The 16,525-nt window shown below is 51.0% G+C and overlaps 1 protein-coding gene across 7 annotated transcripts in view; it reads right to left on the reverse strand.

The window, feature by feature from the left end:
• Window positions 1-16,525, reverse strand: part of ZNF143 (zinc finger protein 143) — a 229,103-nt gene that overhangs the window by 11,899 nt on the left and 200,679 nt on the right. For all 7 annotated transcript variants that reach the window (XM_030201000.1, XM_030200999.1, XM_030201006.1 and 4 more), the window contains one exon: window positions 10,857-11,003. In XM_030201000.1, the coding sequence (XP_030056860.1) occupies window positions 10,857-11,003 (147 nt within the window). The remainder of the gene's footprint in view (window positions 1-10,856; window positions 11,004-16,525) is intronic.

Here is a 16,525-nt window from a genome sequence, read left to right on the forward strand (position 1 = left end):
CCTTGAAGCAAGCTCGACAGGGAAACTCCAGAAAGGCGTCTGCCAAAGGACGCTCAAACTTTTAAGGCATACCCTTCTCAAAAAACCTCCAAGACCCACAGGTCGGTGGTAATCTGGGCCCATCTCTGGAACTGCGCCAAACGAGCTCCCACAGGAACAAGAGGCTGGGCCCTGAAAACTTAATTGGGAGGAACGAGAGGGCGACTGGAAGGAGGCTCCTGAGTCCTTACCTCCTCTGTGAGCACCACAAAAGGACTGAATCCTTAGAAAAAAACAAGAGCTCCGAGCCGACCTACCCAGCTGAGGTCGCTGAAAATCACGTCCCCGACCGGAAGCCAAAAATAGAGAGCGACCCGAGGGCTTCGGCCGGTCCTCCAGGAGTCTAGGTACCTTAGACTCTCCCAGACTACGAACCAACTTATCCAAATCCTCACCAAACAAGAGTGAGCCTGTAAAGGGAAATTTACTGAGTTTAGATTAAGAAGCTGCATCTGCTGACCATCCTCTCAGCCACAGAGACCTCCTAGCAGTCACTCCTAATGCCATAGACTTGGCCAACGCTCTCAATAAGTCATACAAAGTATCTGCTAAGAAGGCCACGTCCATCTCTAGCTTCGCAACTTCTGCATCAATAGAGGCCAAATCATCCAAAGATCGGTCCAGGACCTTTTCGGACCACTGAAAGAACGTGCTAGCCACCAGGGAACCACAAATGGCAGCCTGCATCGCCAGAGCCGAGACATCAAAACTATTCTTGAGTAAAGATTCCAGCCGGCAATCCTGTAAGTCTAAGAGCTGAACCTCCATCCACCAGTACTGTATTGCGCTTTGTGACCACCGAGACAACCGCAACAACCATCGGAGGCTTTAACAGGATCTTGTCAGCTTCAGGAACCAGATAAAGATGGACCATAGATTTTGCAGGTCTGAAGGCTGAGTCTGGAGCATCCTACTGGGCCTGAATGACGTCCCGGATATCCTGATGCATGGGAAATGTCTTCCCTGGCTTACGAACTCCCTTCAACAGGAGATCCACCTTGCGAGGCTGTGGAGCGGGAGACTCCTCCTCTTCCTCAAAGTGCAAAGTAGATGAAACCTGGAAAATTAAATCTTGTCCTCCTTGTGAAAAATCCTAAGAACTGAAGAATCCTCACCAGGGATCAGAGAATCCATATCTGTCTCTAAAGAAACAGAAGGATCTTCCATGGAGTCCCCTTGGGGTAAATCCTGGTCTTCTCAACAAGGCACGGTAAAATCTGGATCAGAATCCAAATCCTCATCAGGCTCACAGGATCTTCTAGGCCTTTTGGCCGACAGCTGTTGACTCTGCCCCAGTACAACTGATGGAGAGGAAGGAGGATCTGATTGCCTCAACAAGAAAGCCTTATTCATCTGCAAAACGAACTCTGGAGGGAAACCTTACCCAGAGCCGGCAGGCTGATTAGAAACACTGGCCAGCTGAGACTGTACCGGTGGAGGAGACTGGGAAAACGGGTGATCAGCTGAGGGTGGCAAAATGGCAGCAGTTCCCGTACCAACAGAGGGAAGCGCAGCATCAACTCCCCCCAAATTAGATAAATTTGCTGCTGCAGGACCTGGGACTGAAGCGCTCTCTACACAAGTGCAGAACTACTACTACTACTACTTAGCATTTCTATAGCGCTGCCAGGGTTACGCAGCGCTGTACAAGTTTAAACACTGTCACGTCCCTCACCTGTTCGACGCTTCTCCCGACCAAGTCCTTCCGCAGTTCCATCGGAAAGGGACAAGGATCAGGCTTAGGAAGGTCTGTTTCGGTTTCCTAGTTCTGGCAGCCGTCATCTGGGTTGGATCAATGGCAGCGGCCATCTTGGTTAGCTCAGGGGATCCAGCCATCTTGGAGTAACGAGGACAGGAAGGAAGCCCATATTTGGTCCTTGGAGATCTCCTGTGGGGACAGCCATGTTGGATTCAGCTGAGAATGGTTGACTCTGATTGCCTATTTAAAGCCTTGCCTTCAGTCCTTCTGTGCTTCGGCTTCTATTCCGTTCCTGGGTAGTTGCAGTGCACTTGGACCTTTTGTATGTGTTCCTGATTTTGGACCTTTGCTTGATTTTGACCACTGCTTGTTCCTGATAATCCTCGCTTGCTGCCAGCCCTGACCACTGCTTGCTCCTGACTATCCTCGCGTGCTGCCAGCCCTGACCACTGCTTGTTCCTGACTATCCTCGCTTGCTCCTGCCTCTCTCATCTGGCCAGTCCGCCAACCCCTGCGGTTCCAGAAGTCCCGTTGGCCACCTGCAGTTGGGAGCTCAACTCCCGGTGAACGGCGGTCGCCGCGGGTGAAGTCTAGGGGTTGTTCAGCTGTCCTTTGGAGGCCAGCAGTTACCTTTACCTCCGCCTCCAGCAGGACCCAAGGGCTCACAGAATTCCCACACAAGACAAGAACTTACAACGGCCAGTTTTGTCCACACCCTGGCGCTGACAAACGGTGTAGCACTTAAGCTTTTCGGCCATGACAGGAACAGCAATGGCGCACCTGTACACCTGGCTCCCTGCAAAGCGCTTTTTTTTTCTACTCAATGCCGACTGGCACCGAGAGAGAGAAAGGATGTCGGGCAAAGAAATCTAGCAGGGAAGAGCAGAGCTGCACTTACTGGTCACAGAAGTGCTTTTTTTTTTTTTTAAAGCTAAATACAGCTGCCTCGCCAAGACTCAGAATCTCTTCCCCAAAGAGTCTGAGCTGCCTAAAGACCCACAGGGTGAGCTTACAATGGGCAGGGAGGACTTGGGTGGGGGGGGGACCCGGCCGCCCGGGTATAACACCCCCGAGGTAACTGAAGGCCCCTGTGGACCACTACCTCCACAAGGTTCCTAACCAGTAGGTGCACAGAAAATAAGGAAAGAAACTGTAATTTATTTTCTAATTGTCGGTTTTGTTTTGTTTTTTAACACACACACAAAGCAAGAAGAGAGACTGACAGGGCTCACCACCTTCCACCTGCTGGAGACTGAGAATACTGGACTCTACTATCTGGCAAGGGCTCTTATTGGCTATCTCTGATGAGTCAGAAGTCTCAGTCTCCACCTGCTGGAAGGTGTGCACAACCCATCAGTCAATCACTGGATCGGTCCGGCGGGATGCTAAGGAAAAGATAGGTTAATAAACTACTGCTGAGATTAATACATTCTGATCGTGCAGAATAGAAACTGAAACACAGGAACATATAACACAGATGCAGATAAAGACCACATGGCCTATCCAGTCAGCCAATCTATACAACTATCATCTCTTCCCTCGAGATACCTGTCCCGAGTTTTTTTGAATTCAGATACAGTTTTTATCTCCACCACCTCCACTAGGAGGCCTTTCCATGAATTCACCACCCTTTCTGTGAAGTAGTATTTCCTTAGGTTACTCCTGAATCTGTCCCATTTCACCTTCATCCTATACTCCTTCATTTCAGAGCTCCTTTCAATTCAAAAAGAAACTTGTCTCCTGTGCATTTATGCCACAAAGGTATTTAAATGTCTATATCATCTCCCTTCTCCTGCCTTTCTTCCAAAGTATAGAAATTTTGAAGTCTCTTCCCATATGCTTTATGACGGATACCACTGACCATTTTAGTAGACATCCTCTGGACTGACTCCATCCTGTTCATATCATTCTGAAGATGCAGTCTCTAGAACTGTAAACAGTACTCTAAATGAGGTCTCTCACAAGCGACTTATGCAGAGGCATCATCATCTCCTTTTCCTGCTGGCCATTCCTCTCCCTATGCACCAAAGCATCCTTCTGACTTCTGGCCACCTTGACATTATCACATATGATCACCCTCAAGCCCTGCTCCTCTTTCATGCATAGAAGTACTTCACTCCCCAGATTGTACCCGCCCCTCAGGTTATTGTAGCCCAAATGCATAACCCTGCATATTTTAGCATTAAATTTTAGCTGCCAAATTCTGCACCATTCTTTAAGCTTTGCTAGGTCCCTTCTAAGGTTATTGACGTCTACTGAAGATTTTGGTATTATCTGTAAAAAGAGGCAAATCTTAGCCCTTCTATAATATCACTTACACAAATGGTTAAAAGAACCAGTCCTTGTAGCACACCTCTTAATGTCCTCTCCTCAAAGCAAGCTCCATTTAACACTACTATTTGTCGCCTTCTACTCACCCAGTTCTGAACTAATTTTTTATAGATATGGATTATGCACACGTGTGCATATACTGTATATATGTGCATGTGTATATTATATATTATATATGTATATTTAAAAACATTTAATGTATGATGTAAATTTTATATTTTATTGTTCTGGAAGGGGTGCTGGTAAGATTTTGATAATTAAATGCAATAGTGATGATCAGCTTTTTTTTTTTTTTGGGGGGGGGGGGGGGGGTTGGGGGAAGAAGAGTAGGGTAAAAAGGGCTAAAAAAGTATGCCAGGGTGCACAAAACCATTTAAAACAGTCAGTGGTGAAACATTAACTCTTGATAAATAAGGTTTCCCTCAAAAGCCAAATTCCTATATATGTAATTTTTGCAGTAGGAGTATAAGTCTTTACAATACAATGTATATCCTATACCTTGGAGGGGGTAATTTTCACACTATGCATTTTAAGACCAAATCTATGGGTATATTTCACCCACAGACTTTGTGCCACTTCTGAAAGCGAAAGTATGCAGGAAACTTTGCTTTGAAATTTGTACCGCTTTGGCTGATAGCATTTCTTCATGGAAAATAATGCCCTTTGCATTTTAAATTCTACCTACCTACATTTAACTTCCTTGACCAAAACACATCCCCCAGAATGCCTTTCCCTAGTGCATGTAAGGTGTGTGCATTGTGGACCACCAGGAAAACCTTTAGCCATGTTAGAGGGCAAGTTTCATACAATTTACATATACATTTCTATTTACATTATAAAGAATTTTGAAAACTATCCTCAGAATCAGCGACAAAGTCTGAGAACAGCCTATACAAATTTTAGCTTACAATTATTTAATGACTTTGCCCATGTAGTTCAATTTAAGGTAATATAAGGTGAAATTAGGCCTTATCTGCTTATTTTCTTTGCTCTAGATCCTCCAGACCGTTCAAGACGCTTGGGTTATGCACTCCTACCAGCAGAGGGAGACTGAGAACACTAAAACTTCTTATACAAGTAGTCTGTGCAGACCTTCTACTAACCAGTAAAACAGTAACAAAAGCAGAGAAACAAAACACCTCCACCTAAACAAAACCACTGAATCCACACTCAGATCTCCTCCCCTTAAGACGGGGGAATTCAACTGCAGATGGGCACAAACGGTACCACAAACTGCCCTTAGTAAAACTCCAGGACCCAAATCACAGGAGCTACTAGAAATATCTGCAACTGAAGTCTAAAGAAATTATCATACTGAACTGTTCGATACACTGGGTGGGCTCTTGGTCTGGAGGATCTAGAGGAAAGAAAATTAACAGGTAAGGCCTAATTTCACCTTCCTCAGCAATCCTCCAGACCGTTCAAGATGCTTGGGACGCACCAAAGCAGTAAACACATCTAAGGGTGGGACCTGCGAAGCCCAGAGGAGAGGACTGGAGCTCCAAAACTGGCATCCTCCCTTACCTGTACATCCACTCTGTAATGTTTGACAAAAGAATGCAGGGAGGACCACACCGCCGCTCTACAAATGTCCACCGGTGGATGAAAACTACTCTCTGCCCAAGAAGCCGCCATCCCCCTAGTGGAATGTGCCTTGAGCCCCACCAGCACCGTACGACCATGCAATATGTAAGCCAAAGAGATGGCATCCTTCAACCACCGAGGTATAGATGCCTTAGAAGCAGCCGCTCCCTTCTTGGGCCCCCCATGAAGGACAAATAACCTGTCTGAAGACCTGAATTCCTCCAACCTGCACAAGTAAACCTTCAACACTCTGAGCACATCCAATTTCATCAAATGACGCTGAGAAGCATCCCCTGTCCGGTCCCCCAAGACCGGCAATGAAATCATCTGATTGACATGAAAGGAGGATACCACCTTAGGCAAAAACGAAGGCACTGGATGCAGCGAAACCTTTTCCTTAGAAAACCACAGAAATGGAGGCCTACATGAAAGAGCCTGAAGTTCCGAAATCCTGCAAGCCGACGATATAGCTACCAAAAAGACCACCTTCATAGTAAGGTCTTTTATCGAACAAGACTCCAAGGGCTCAAAAGGAGAACCCACCAAAGAGTCAAGAACGATATTAAGATCCCACTGAGGAACTACCGGCCGCTGAGGAGGACGAAGCAACTTCACCACCCCCCTCAAAAAACGGACCACATCCGGGGAAGACGCAACCGACCTGCCCTGCACCTTACCCCGAAAACACGCCAAAGCAGCCAGCTGCACCTTCAAAGATGACAATGAAAGGCCCTTCTCAAAACCATCCTGCAAGAAATCTAAAATGCACAACACAGAAGCTGTCGAAGGGACATACGCCCGGTCCCCACACCAATCTTCAAATATGCGCCACACACACACATAGGCCAAAGACGTCGAACGTTTCGAGACTGCAGCATCGTCTGAATCACCTGAGGGGAAAACCCTTTCCTTCTCAACCGTTCCCTCTCAAGGGCCACACCGTAAGAGAGAACCGATCCAGGTCCGGCATGACAATTTGGACCCTGACACAACAGCACCAAACCCCCCAGCCGCAGAGGCTCGCCTTCTAACAAGCGCATCAGATCCCCGAACCACGGCCAACGCGGCCAATTCGGAGCCACCAAGAACACCGGACCCGCATGACATTCTACCCTCTGTAGGATTCGACCTATCAAGGGCCACGGTGGAAACACGTACAGCAACACCCGCTGAGGCCACGGAAGGACCAATGCATCGATCCCTTCCGCTTGCGGATCCCGACGCCGACTGAAATACCGAGGAACCTGAGCATTCTGTGCCAACGCCATGAGATCCACTACTGGCATTCCCCACTTTTAAAGTATCTGGTCGAACACCGACCGGTGCAGAGACCATTCTACGGGATCCAACATGTATCTGCTTAGAAAATCCACATTCATGTTGTCCACCCCGGCTACGTGCGCTGCCAAAATCTGAACTAGATGCCTTTCCGCCCAACTCATGAGCAGAGCCGTCTCGATTGCCAACCGCGGACTCTTTGTACCGCTCTGCCGGTTGACATACGCTACCGCTGTCGCGTTTTCAGACATGACTCTTACCGCCTTTCCGACCACACTTGAGCGAAACGCCAACAGAGCTAGCCGAATCACCCTCGTCTCCAGTGATAGACCACTGAGCTTCCTCTGTCGACCACTGCCCCTGCGCGGACCGACCGAGACACTGAGCTCCCCAGCCCAGCAGACTGGCATCCGTTACCAGAATCACACACTGAGGAGGTTCCAACGGCATGCCCTTTTTCAGATGGGCCGAGCACAGCCACCACTGGAGACTGCGCCGAGGAGCCCCCCCCCCCCCCAATGGCAACCGCAACTCCAAACTGTGTACCTGAGACCACCAGGACAACAGAGCTGCCTGAAGCTGACGCATATGCGCCCTAGCCCATGGTACTACCTCTATTGTCGCTGCCATGAGGCCCAGAACCCGAAGGTACATTCGAACCAAAGGTACATTCGAACTGTCGGACTCCGAACGGACATTAACAGCTGGACCTGCTGCTGAAAAGAGGTGATCCGAGAATCCGGCAGAAAAACACGACCCACTGCCGTGTCAAACCGCACTCTCAAGTACTCCAGACTCTGCGATGGGATTAACTGACTTTTGACTACATTCACTACCCATCCGAGCGACTCCAGAAACGCGACCACCTGAGCTGTCGCCCCCACACTGTGAGCCCGAGACTTCGCCCAGATCAACCAGTCGTCCAGATACGGATGCACCAGAATTCCCTGCCTCTGCAAAGCCGCTGCTACCACCACCATTATCTTGGAGAAGGTGCATGGAACTGTTGCCAGACCAAACGGCAGAGCACAGAACTGAAAGTGCCTCCCTAAAACAGCGAAACGAAGGAAACACTGATGGGCCTCTCGAATCGGCACGTGCAGATACGCTTCCGTGAGATCCAGTGACGTGAGAAATTCTCCCTGACGAACAGCCACTATGACCGAGTGCAGGGTCTCCATTTGGAAGGATGGCAGCTTGTGCGCCCCCATTGACCCTCTTGAGATCTAAAATGGGTCGAAACTGGTCCTCCTTCTTCGGCACCACAAAGTAAATGGAATAACAACCCATTCCCTGCTCGTGCCGAGGAACGGGTACCACAGCTCCCAACTGGATTAAGCGACCCAGAGTCTCTTGAATAGCCTTTAACTTGACTCGAGAGTGACAAGGCGAGGGAAGAAACAGATTGGGCAGTGGGTGCTCAAACTCGAGCGCATAAACGTCGCGCACTACCTCCAGCACCCACTGATCTGAAGAAATTTGGGTCCACCCCTGATAAAGCAGACAAAGTCGCGCCCCGACTTTCACACCTTCATAAGGAGGACTTATTACCATTTCCGGCACCTCCGGAGGAGTCCTGACCTCCTCGACGACCCCCTCGAAAGGACTGCCTCCACTGGAAAAAACGGCTTTTAGAAGGAGATACAAATCTGCCCGGCCTGTACCGCCTTGCGTCCTTAAACCGACCTCTAGCCGAACCACCTCGACTAGCCGCCTTAGGCCGTAACTCCAGCAACCGTGAGACTTTGGTATCCCCAAGTTTATCCAAGTCCTCTCCAAACAACATAGAACCTCTGAAAGGTAGAGAACACAACTTTGCTTTAGAGGCTGCATCTGCCACCCAGCCCCTAAGCCAAAGAGCCCTGCGAGCCGTCACCGCCAGAGCCATATTCTTAGCCGAAGCCCTTAGCAAATCATAAAGAGTGTCTGCCAAAAACGAAGACCCCCATCTCCAATTTGGCCAGGTCCTGAACCAAACCAGTCCTATCTAACGCAGGCTCATCCAAGAGCTTCTCCGCCCAACGGAAACAAGCTCTGGCTACCAAGCCCCCACACACTTGCAAGGCCAAAGCCGACAAATCAAAGCTGCGCTTCAGAAAGGACTCTAGCTTCCTATCCTGAGGATCCCGTAAGGCTGTACCGCCATCCACCGGAATGGCCGTAGCCTTAGTAACCGCTGTAACCACCGCATCCACAGTAGGTGGTTTCAGCAGGGCCAAATCTTCTGGAGGCAAGGGATACAGCTACGCCATAGCCCTAGACACCTTACAAGCAGCCTCCAGCATAGACCATTCCTGAAAAACTATGTCCCTAATGTCTGAATTCATGGGAAAGGAACGGGAGGCTCTCCGAATCCCCTTAACCAAGGGATCTACCTGGGGTCCCTCCGCAGAGGGAGTGGCCGCCGGAGCAAACTTCAAAGTAGAGATCACCTGATCAATGAGCTCTAACAACTCCTCCTTGTGAAAAATGCGAACCACTGAAGAATCTTCCCCAGGCCTTAGCCCATCCAGATCCTCAGACACATCTAAGAGATCCTCCTCTCCTTGGTCACTCCAAACATTCGACCCAGGCAGAGAAAGTATCTCCATAGGTTCCGAAATATCCACCCGTGGGCGCTTAACTCCAACTGAGCTAGCAGCCTCCGGGGAACAAACAGCTTGAGAGGGGCCAGCTCTCCAGGCATTATACAGAGACCAGACAAAGGGGGGAAGCCAGACCCCCCCCCCCCGACGCTGCTGAAGCCCCAACAACACTTCCCACAGTCTCCGCGATGGACCCCCCTTGCTCCCGACGCAGCAGGTCCATCGCGTGATCCGCGGCTAAACTAGGCGCACTTCCCGCCACACACGGGTTCCCCGGCACCGGTACGGAATGCGCGGCCAAAAGGGCCGTGCTTCCTGCCAAAAACGGCTCCATCGAGGCCGACCTGGGTCGTGCAGCCAAAATGGCTGCGTTTCCCGCCAAAACCGGCCCCGCCGTTGCCAGCCTGAAATGTGCGGTCAAATCGCCACCCAACACCTCCGCCAACTCAGGGGAAAGCACAGGGGGGCCAGAGCGCTGACAACGTAGGCTCCCCACAAAATTTACATTGGCCACCTTTCACTTCAACGCTGCGCTTCGCACAAAACCGACACCTTACCGGCTTAGACATAATGGCCGCGAACACAATAAAAACAAACAGTTGCTTTGTGCTCTGACAGACTAATAGGCAAAACCGCCTAAGGCAAGAGCCCTTGAAAACGTTTTATCTCTGGACTGCCACAAGAACGGCCAAAATAGCCGCCTTTTAAAAACAATTATTTATTTTTTAAACCTCGTTGCTGATGCCTAAACGCCTCAAGGGTACAGAACGAGGTCTGTAGCCGAGGTCAAGCAGTCCTCCAGAGGAAGAGCACAGGGGGAGGGACCCGGCCACCCGGGTGTGACACCCACAGGGAATAAGAAGCCCCTTAGGACTTACACCCTGTAACAGAGATCCAAGTGTGGGTTCTCTAACATTTACAACCCAACCTAGAAACCCCCAAACGGGCCTACCAGACTGCGTACACTACACAGGCTGCACACATCTACACTCTGCTGAGACTCAGAAAATACTGGTTAGTAGAAGGTCTGCACAGGCTACTTGTATAAGAAGTTTTAGTGTTCTCAGTCTCCCTCTGCTGATAGGAGTGCATAACCCAAGCGTCTTGAACGGTCTGGAGGATTGCTGAGGAATGCTAATGATCATTGCTTTCTAAAATTAAAATTTTACAGATCTTTACATATACTTGCAGGGATAAGAGTGTGATGCTCAGATAGAAACAGGAGGAAAAGTGACAATGCAAATAGCCATTAAACTGATCTGTATAAAATGTAATAAAACAAAGACCACTGGTCTCTGTCTTCCAGTGGCTGCCAATACTAGCGAAGGTACCAAACTTACTTGCACTGCAATCTGAGTTCCATTTGACGTGGCTAGTAATGTCACAGGTCTAGTTTCTCTGGTGGCTAGGTGATGCCCGTGTTGCTGATGCCCTAATTCTGATGACGTTGTGTGGAAGGCTGCTAAGTCTTGTGCCACAATGGCAACCTTCAAGCAAAAATGGATCAATTAATACTCTAAAAATACAAGAAACTCATGCACACGCAGCCTTCCATAAGGACCCATGCAGAGTACCCAAAGAAAGATAGGCAGGGACTTCTGCTCATGCGGGCTCTTTCTGCAGGTTTCATTAAATTATTGAGTAGCTAAGAATCTGATTTATCAAGGGATTTTTTTTTTCTGCAAACTAAGAAAGGAAAAAAAACCCCTTAGTGAGCCAGTCTTCTTGCTAAAAGCATTTCAAAAAAGCAGCTAGATTTTCTGGTTTGCCAGTGCAGCGAATGCTACATACCTGTAGAAGGTATTCTCCGAGGACAGCAGGCTGATTGTTCTCACTGATGGGTGACGTCCACGGCAGCCCCTCCAATCGGAATCTTCACTAGCAAAAGCCTTTGCTAGCCCTCGCGCACCGAGCATGCGCGGCCGTCTTCCCGCCCGAAACCGGCTCGTGCCGGCCAGTCTCATATGTAGCAAGACAAAGACTAGGGAAGACACAACTCCAAAGGGGAGGCGGGCGGGTTTGTGAGAACAATCAGCCTGCTGTCCTCAGAGAATACCTTCTACAGGTATGTAGCATTCGCTTTCTCCGAGGACAAGCAGGCTGCTTGTTCTCACTGATGGGGTATCCCTAGCCCCCAGGCTCACTCAAAATAACAAACATGGTCAATTGGGCTTCGCAACAGCGAGGACATAACTGAGATTGACCTAACAATTTATCCAACTAACTGAGAGTGTAGCCTGGAACAGAATAAACATGGGCCTAGGGTGTGGAGTTGGATTCTAAACCCCGAACAGATTCTGAAGCACTGACTGCCCGAACCGACTGTCGCATCGGGTATCCTGCTGCAGGCAGTAATGAGATGTGAATGTGTGGACAGATGACCACGTCGCAGCTTTGCAAATCTCTTCAATAGTGGCTGACTTCAAGTGGGCTACCGACGCTGCCATGGCTCTAACATTATGAGCCGTGACATGACCCTCAAGAGCCAGGCCAGCCTGGCCGTAAGTGAAGGAAATGCAATCTGCTAGCCAATTGGATATGGTGCGTTTCCCCACAGCCACTCCCCTCCTGTTGGGATCAAAAGAAACAAACAATTGGGCGGACTGTCTGTTGGGCTGTGTCCGTTCCAGATAGAAGGCCAATGCTCTCTTGCAGTCCAATGTGTGCAGCTGACGTTCAGCAGGGCAGGAATGAGGACGGGGAAAGAATGTTGGCAAGACAATTGACTGGTTCAGATGGAACTCCGACACAACCTTTGTCAAGAACTTAGGGTGAGTGCGGAGGACTACTCTGTTATGATGAAATTTGGTGTATGGGGCCTGGGCTACCAGGGCCTGAAGCTCACTGACTCTACGAGCTGAAGTAACTGCCACCAAGAAAATGACCTTCCAGGTCAAGTACTTCAGATGGCAGGAGTTCAGTGGCTCAAAAGGAGGTTTCATCAGCTGGGTGAGAACGACATTGAGATCCCATGACACTGTAGGAGGCTTGACGGGGGGCTTTGACAAAAGCAAACCTCTCATGAAGCGAACAACTAAAGGCTGTCCTGAGATCGGCTTACCTTCCACACGGTAATGGTATGCACTGATTGCACTAAGGTGAACCCTTACAGAGTTGGTCTTGAGACCAGACTCAGACAAGTGCAGAAGGTATTCAAGCAGGGTCTGTGTAGGACAAGAGCGAGGATCTAGGGCCTTGTTGTCACACCAGACGGCAAACCTCCTCCATAGAAAGAAGTAACTCCTCTTAGTGGAATCTTTCCTGGAAGCAAGCAAGATGCGGGAGACACCCTCTGACAGACCCAAAGAGGCAAAGTCTACGCTCTCAACATCCAGGCCGTGAGAGCCAGAGACTGGAGGTTGGGATGCAGAAGCGCCCCTTCGTCCTGTGTGATGAGGGTCGGAAAACACTCCAATCTCCACGGTTCTTCGGAGGACAACTCCAGAAGAAGAGGGAACCAGATCTGGCGTGGCCAAAAAGGAGCAATCAGAATCATGGTGCCTCGGTCTTGCTTGAGTTTCAACAAAGTCTTCCCCACCAGAGGTATGGGAGGATAAGCATACAGCAGACCCTCCCCCCAGTCCAGGAGGAAGGCATGCGATGCCAGTCTGCCATGGGCCTGAAGCCTGGAACAGAACTGAGGGACTTTGTGGTTGGCTCAAGATGCAAAGAGATCTACCAAGGGGGTGCCCCACACCTGGAAGATCTGTCGCACTACACGGGAATTGAGCGACCACTCATGAGGTTGCATAATCCTGCTCAACCTGTCGGCCAGACTGTTGTTTACGCTTGCCAGATAAGTGGCTTGGAGCACCATGCCGTGACGGCGGGCCCAGAGCCACATGCTGACGGCTTCCTGACACAGGGGGCGAGATCCGGTGCCCCCCTGCTTGTTGATGTAATACATGGCAACCTGGTTGTCTGTCTGAATTTGGATAATTTGGTGGGACAGCTGATCTCTGAAAGCCTTCAGAGCGTTCCAGACCGCTCGTAACTCCAGAAGATTGATCTGCAGATCGCGTTCCTGGAGGGACCAGCTTCCCTGGGTGTGAAGCCCATCGACATGAGCTCCCCACCCGAGGAGAGACGCATCCGTCGTCAGCACTTTTTGTGGCTGAGGAATTTGGAAAGGACGTCCCAGAGTCAAATTGGACCAAATCATCCACCAATACAGGGATTTGAGAAAACTCGTGGACAGGTGGATCACGTCTTCTAGATCCCCAGCAGCCTGAAACCACTGGGAAGCTAGGGTCCATTGAGCAGATCTCATGTGAAGGCGGGCCATGGGAGTCACATGAACTGTGGCCATGTGGCCCAGCAATCTCAACATCTGCCGAGCTGTGATCTGCTGGGACGCTCGCACCCGCGAGACGGGGGACAACAAGTTGTTGGCTCTCGCCTCTGGGAGATAGGCACGAGCCGCCCGAGAATCCAGCAGAGCTCCTATGAATTCTAGTCTCTGCACTGGGAGAAGATGGGACTTTGGATAATTTATCACAAACCCCAGTAGCTCCAGGAGGCGAATAGTCATCTGCATGGACTGTAGAGCTCCTGCCTCGGATGTGTTCTTCACCAGCCAATCGTCGAGATGTGGGAACACGTGTACCCCCAGTCTGCGAAGTGCCGCTGCTACTACAGCCAAGCACTTCGTGAACACTCTGGGCGCAGAGGCGAGCCCAAAGGGTAGCACACAGTACTGGAAGTGACGTGTGCCCAGCTGAAATCGCAGATACTGTCTGTGAGCTGGCAGTATCGGGATGTGCGTGTAGGCGTCCTTCAAGTTCAGAGAGCATAGCCAATCGTTTTCCTGAATCATGGGAAGAAGGGTGCCCAGGGAAAGCATCCTGAACTTTTCCTTGACCAGATATTTGTTCAGGGCCCTTAGGTCTAGGATGGGACGCATCCCCCCTGTTTTCTTTTCCACAAGGAAGTACCTAGAATAGAATCCCAGCCCTTCCTGCCCGGATGGCACAGGCTCGACCGCATTGGCGCTGAGAAGGGCGGAGAGTTCCTCTGCAAGTACCTGCTTGTGTTGGAAGCTGTAAGACTGAGCTCCCGGTGGACAATTTGGAGGTTTGGAGGCCAAATTGAGGGTGTATGCCTGCCGGACTATTTGAAGAACCCACTGATCGGAGGTTATGAGAGGCCACCTTTGGTGAAAAACTTTCAACCTCCCTCCGACTGGCAGGTCGCTCGGCACTGACACTTGGATGTCGGCTATGCTCTGCTGGAGCCAGTCAAAAGCTCGTCCCTTGCTTTTGCTGGGGAGCCGAGGGGCCTTGCTGAGGCGCACGCTGCTGACGAGAGCGCGCGCGCTGGTGCTTAGCCTGGCCCGCAGGCTGTCGAGAAGGAAGATTGTACCTACGTTTACCAGAAGAGTAGGGAACAGTCTTCCTTCCCCCATAAAAACGTCTACCTGTAGAGGTAGAAGCTGAAGGCTGCCGGCGGGAGAACTTGTCGAAAGCGGTATCCCGCTGGTGGAGCTGCTCTACCACCTGCTCGACTTTCTCTCCAAAAATGTTATCCGCACGGCAAGGCGAGTCCGCAATCCGCTGCTGGATCCTATTCTCCAGGTCGGAGGCACGCAGCCATGAGAGTCTGCGCATCACCACACCTTGAGCAGCAGCCCTGGACGCAACATCAAAGGTGTCATACATCCCTCTGGCCAGGAATTTTCTGCACGCCTTCAGCTGCCTGACCACCTCCTGAAAAGGCCTGGCTTGCTCAGGGGGGAGCTTGTTCACCAAGCCCGCCAACTGCCGCACATTGTTCCGCATGTGTATGCTCGTGTAGAGCTGGTATAACTGGATTTTGGCCACGAGCATAGAAGAATGGTAGGCCTTCCTCCCAAAGGAGTCTAAGGTTCTAGAGTCCTTGCCCGGGGGCGCCGAAGCATGCTCCCTAGAACTCTTAGCCTTCTTTAGGGCCAAATCCACAACTCCAGAGTCATGAGGCAACTGAGTGCGCATCAGCTCTGGGTCCCCATGGATCCGGTACTGGGACTCGATCTTCTTGGGAATGTGGGGATTACTTAATGGCTTGGTCCAGTTTGCCAGCAATGTCTTTTTGAGGACATGATGCATGGGTACTGTGGACGCTTCCTTAGGTGGAGAAGGATAGTCCAGGAGCGCAAACATTTCAGCCCTGGGCTCGTCCTCCACAACCACCGGGAAGCGGATGGCCGTAGACATCTCCCGGACAAAGGCTGCAAAAGACAGACTCTCGGGAGGAGAAAGCTGCCTTTCAGGGGAGGGAGTGGGATCAGAAGGAAGGCCATCAGACTCCTTGTCAGAGAAATATCTGATGTGCTCCTCCTCCTCCCACGAGGCCTCACCATCGGTATCAGACACAAGTTCACGGACCTGTGTCTGAAGCCGTGCCCGGCTCGACTCCGTGGAACCACGTCCACGGTGTGGGCGTCGAGAGGTAGACTCCCTCGCCCGCACCGGCGAAGCTCCCTCCGCCGACATCGTCGGGGAGCATTCCTGGGAGGCGATCGCAGTCGGTACCGCACGCGGCACCGGTGTCGGAGACCTCACCCCGGGCAAGGGGCCAGCCGGTGCCTCACTCGACGGTACCGGTGGCGCAAGCACCCCCGGTACCGGAGGGGAAGGGCGCAACAGCTCTCCCAGAATCTCTGGGAGAACGGCCCGGAGACTCTCGTGCAGAGCGGCTGTGGATAAAGACGTGGAAGCCGATGCAGGTGTCGATGTCAGAGTCTGTTCCGGGCGTGGAGGCTGTTCCGGGCTGTCCATAGTGGAGTGCATCGAGACCTCTTGAACAGAGGGTGAGCGGTCCTCTCGGTGCCGATGCCTACTGGGTGCCGACTCCTTCGGCGACCCAGAGCTCTCGGTGCCGATACGGGAAGGGGACCGGTGTCGATGCTTCTTCGACTTTTTGGGACGAAGCATGTCACCGGAGCTTCCTGGCACCGACGAGGAGGACGTAGAATCAAGCCGTCGCTTCCTCGGGGCCGAGGCTGAAGAAGGTCGGTCTCGGGGGGGCTGTA

This window comes from Microcaecilia unicolor, chromosome 4 (genome assembly GCF_901765095.1).
Source record: "Microcaecilia unicolor chromosome 4, aMicUni1.1, whole genome shotgun sequence".
In the NCBI taxonomy this organism is placed as follows: domain Eukaryota; kingdom Metazoa; phylum Chordata; class Amphibia; order Gymnophiona; family Siphonopidae; genus Microcaecilia; species Microcaecilia unicolor.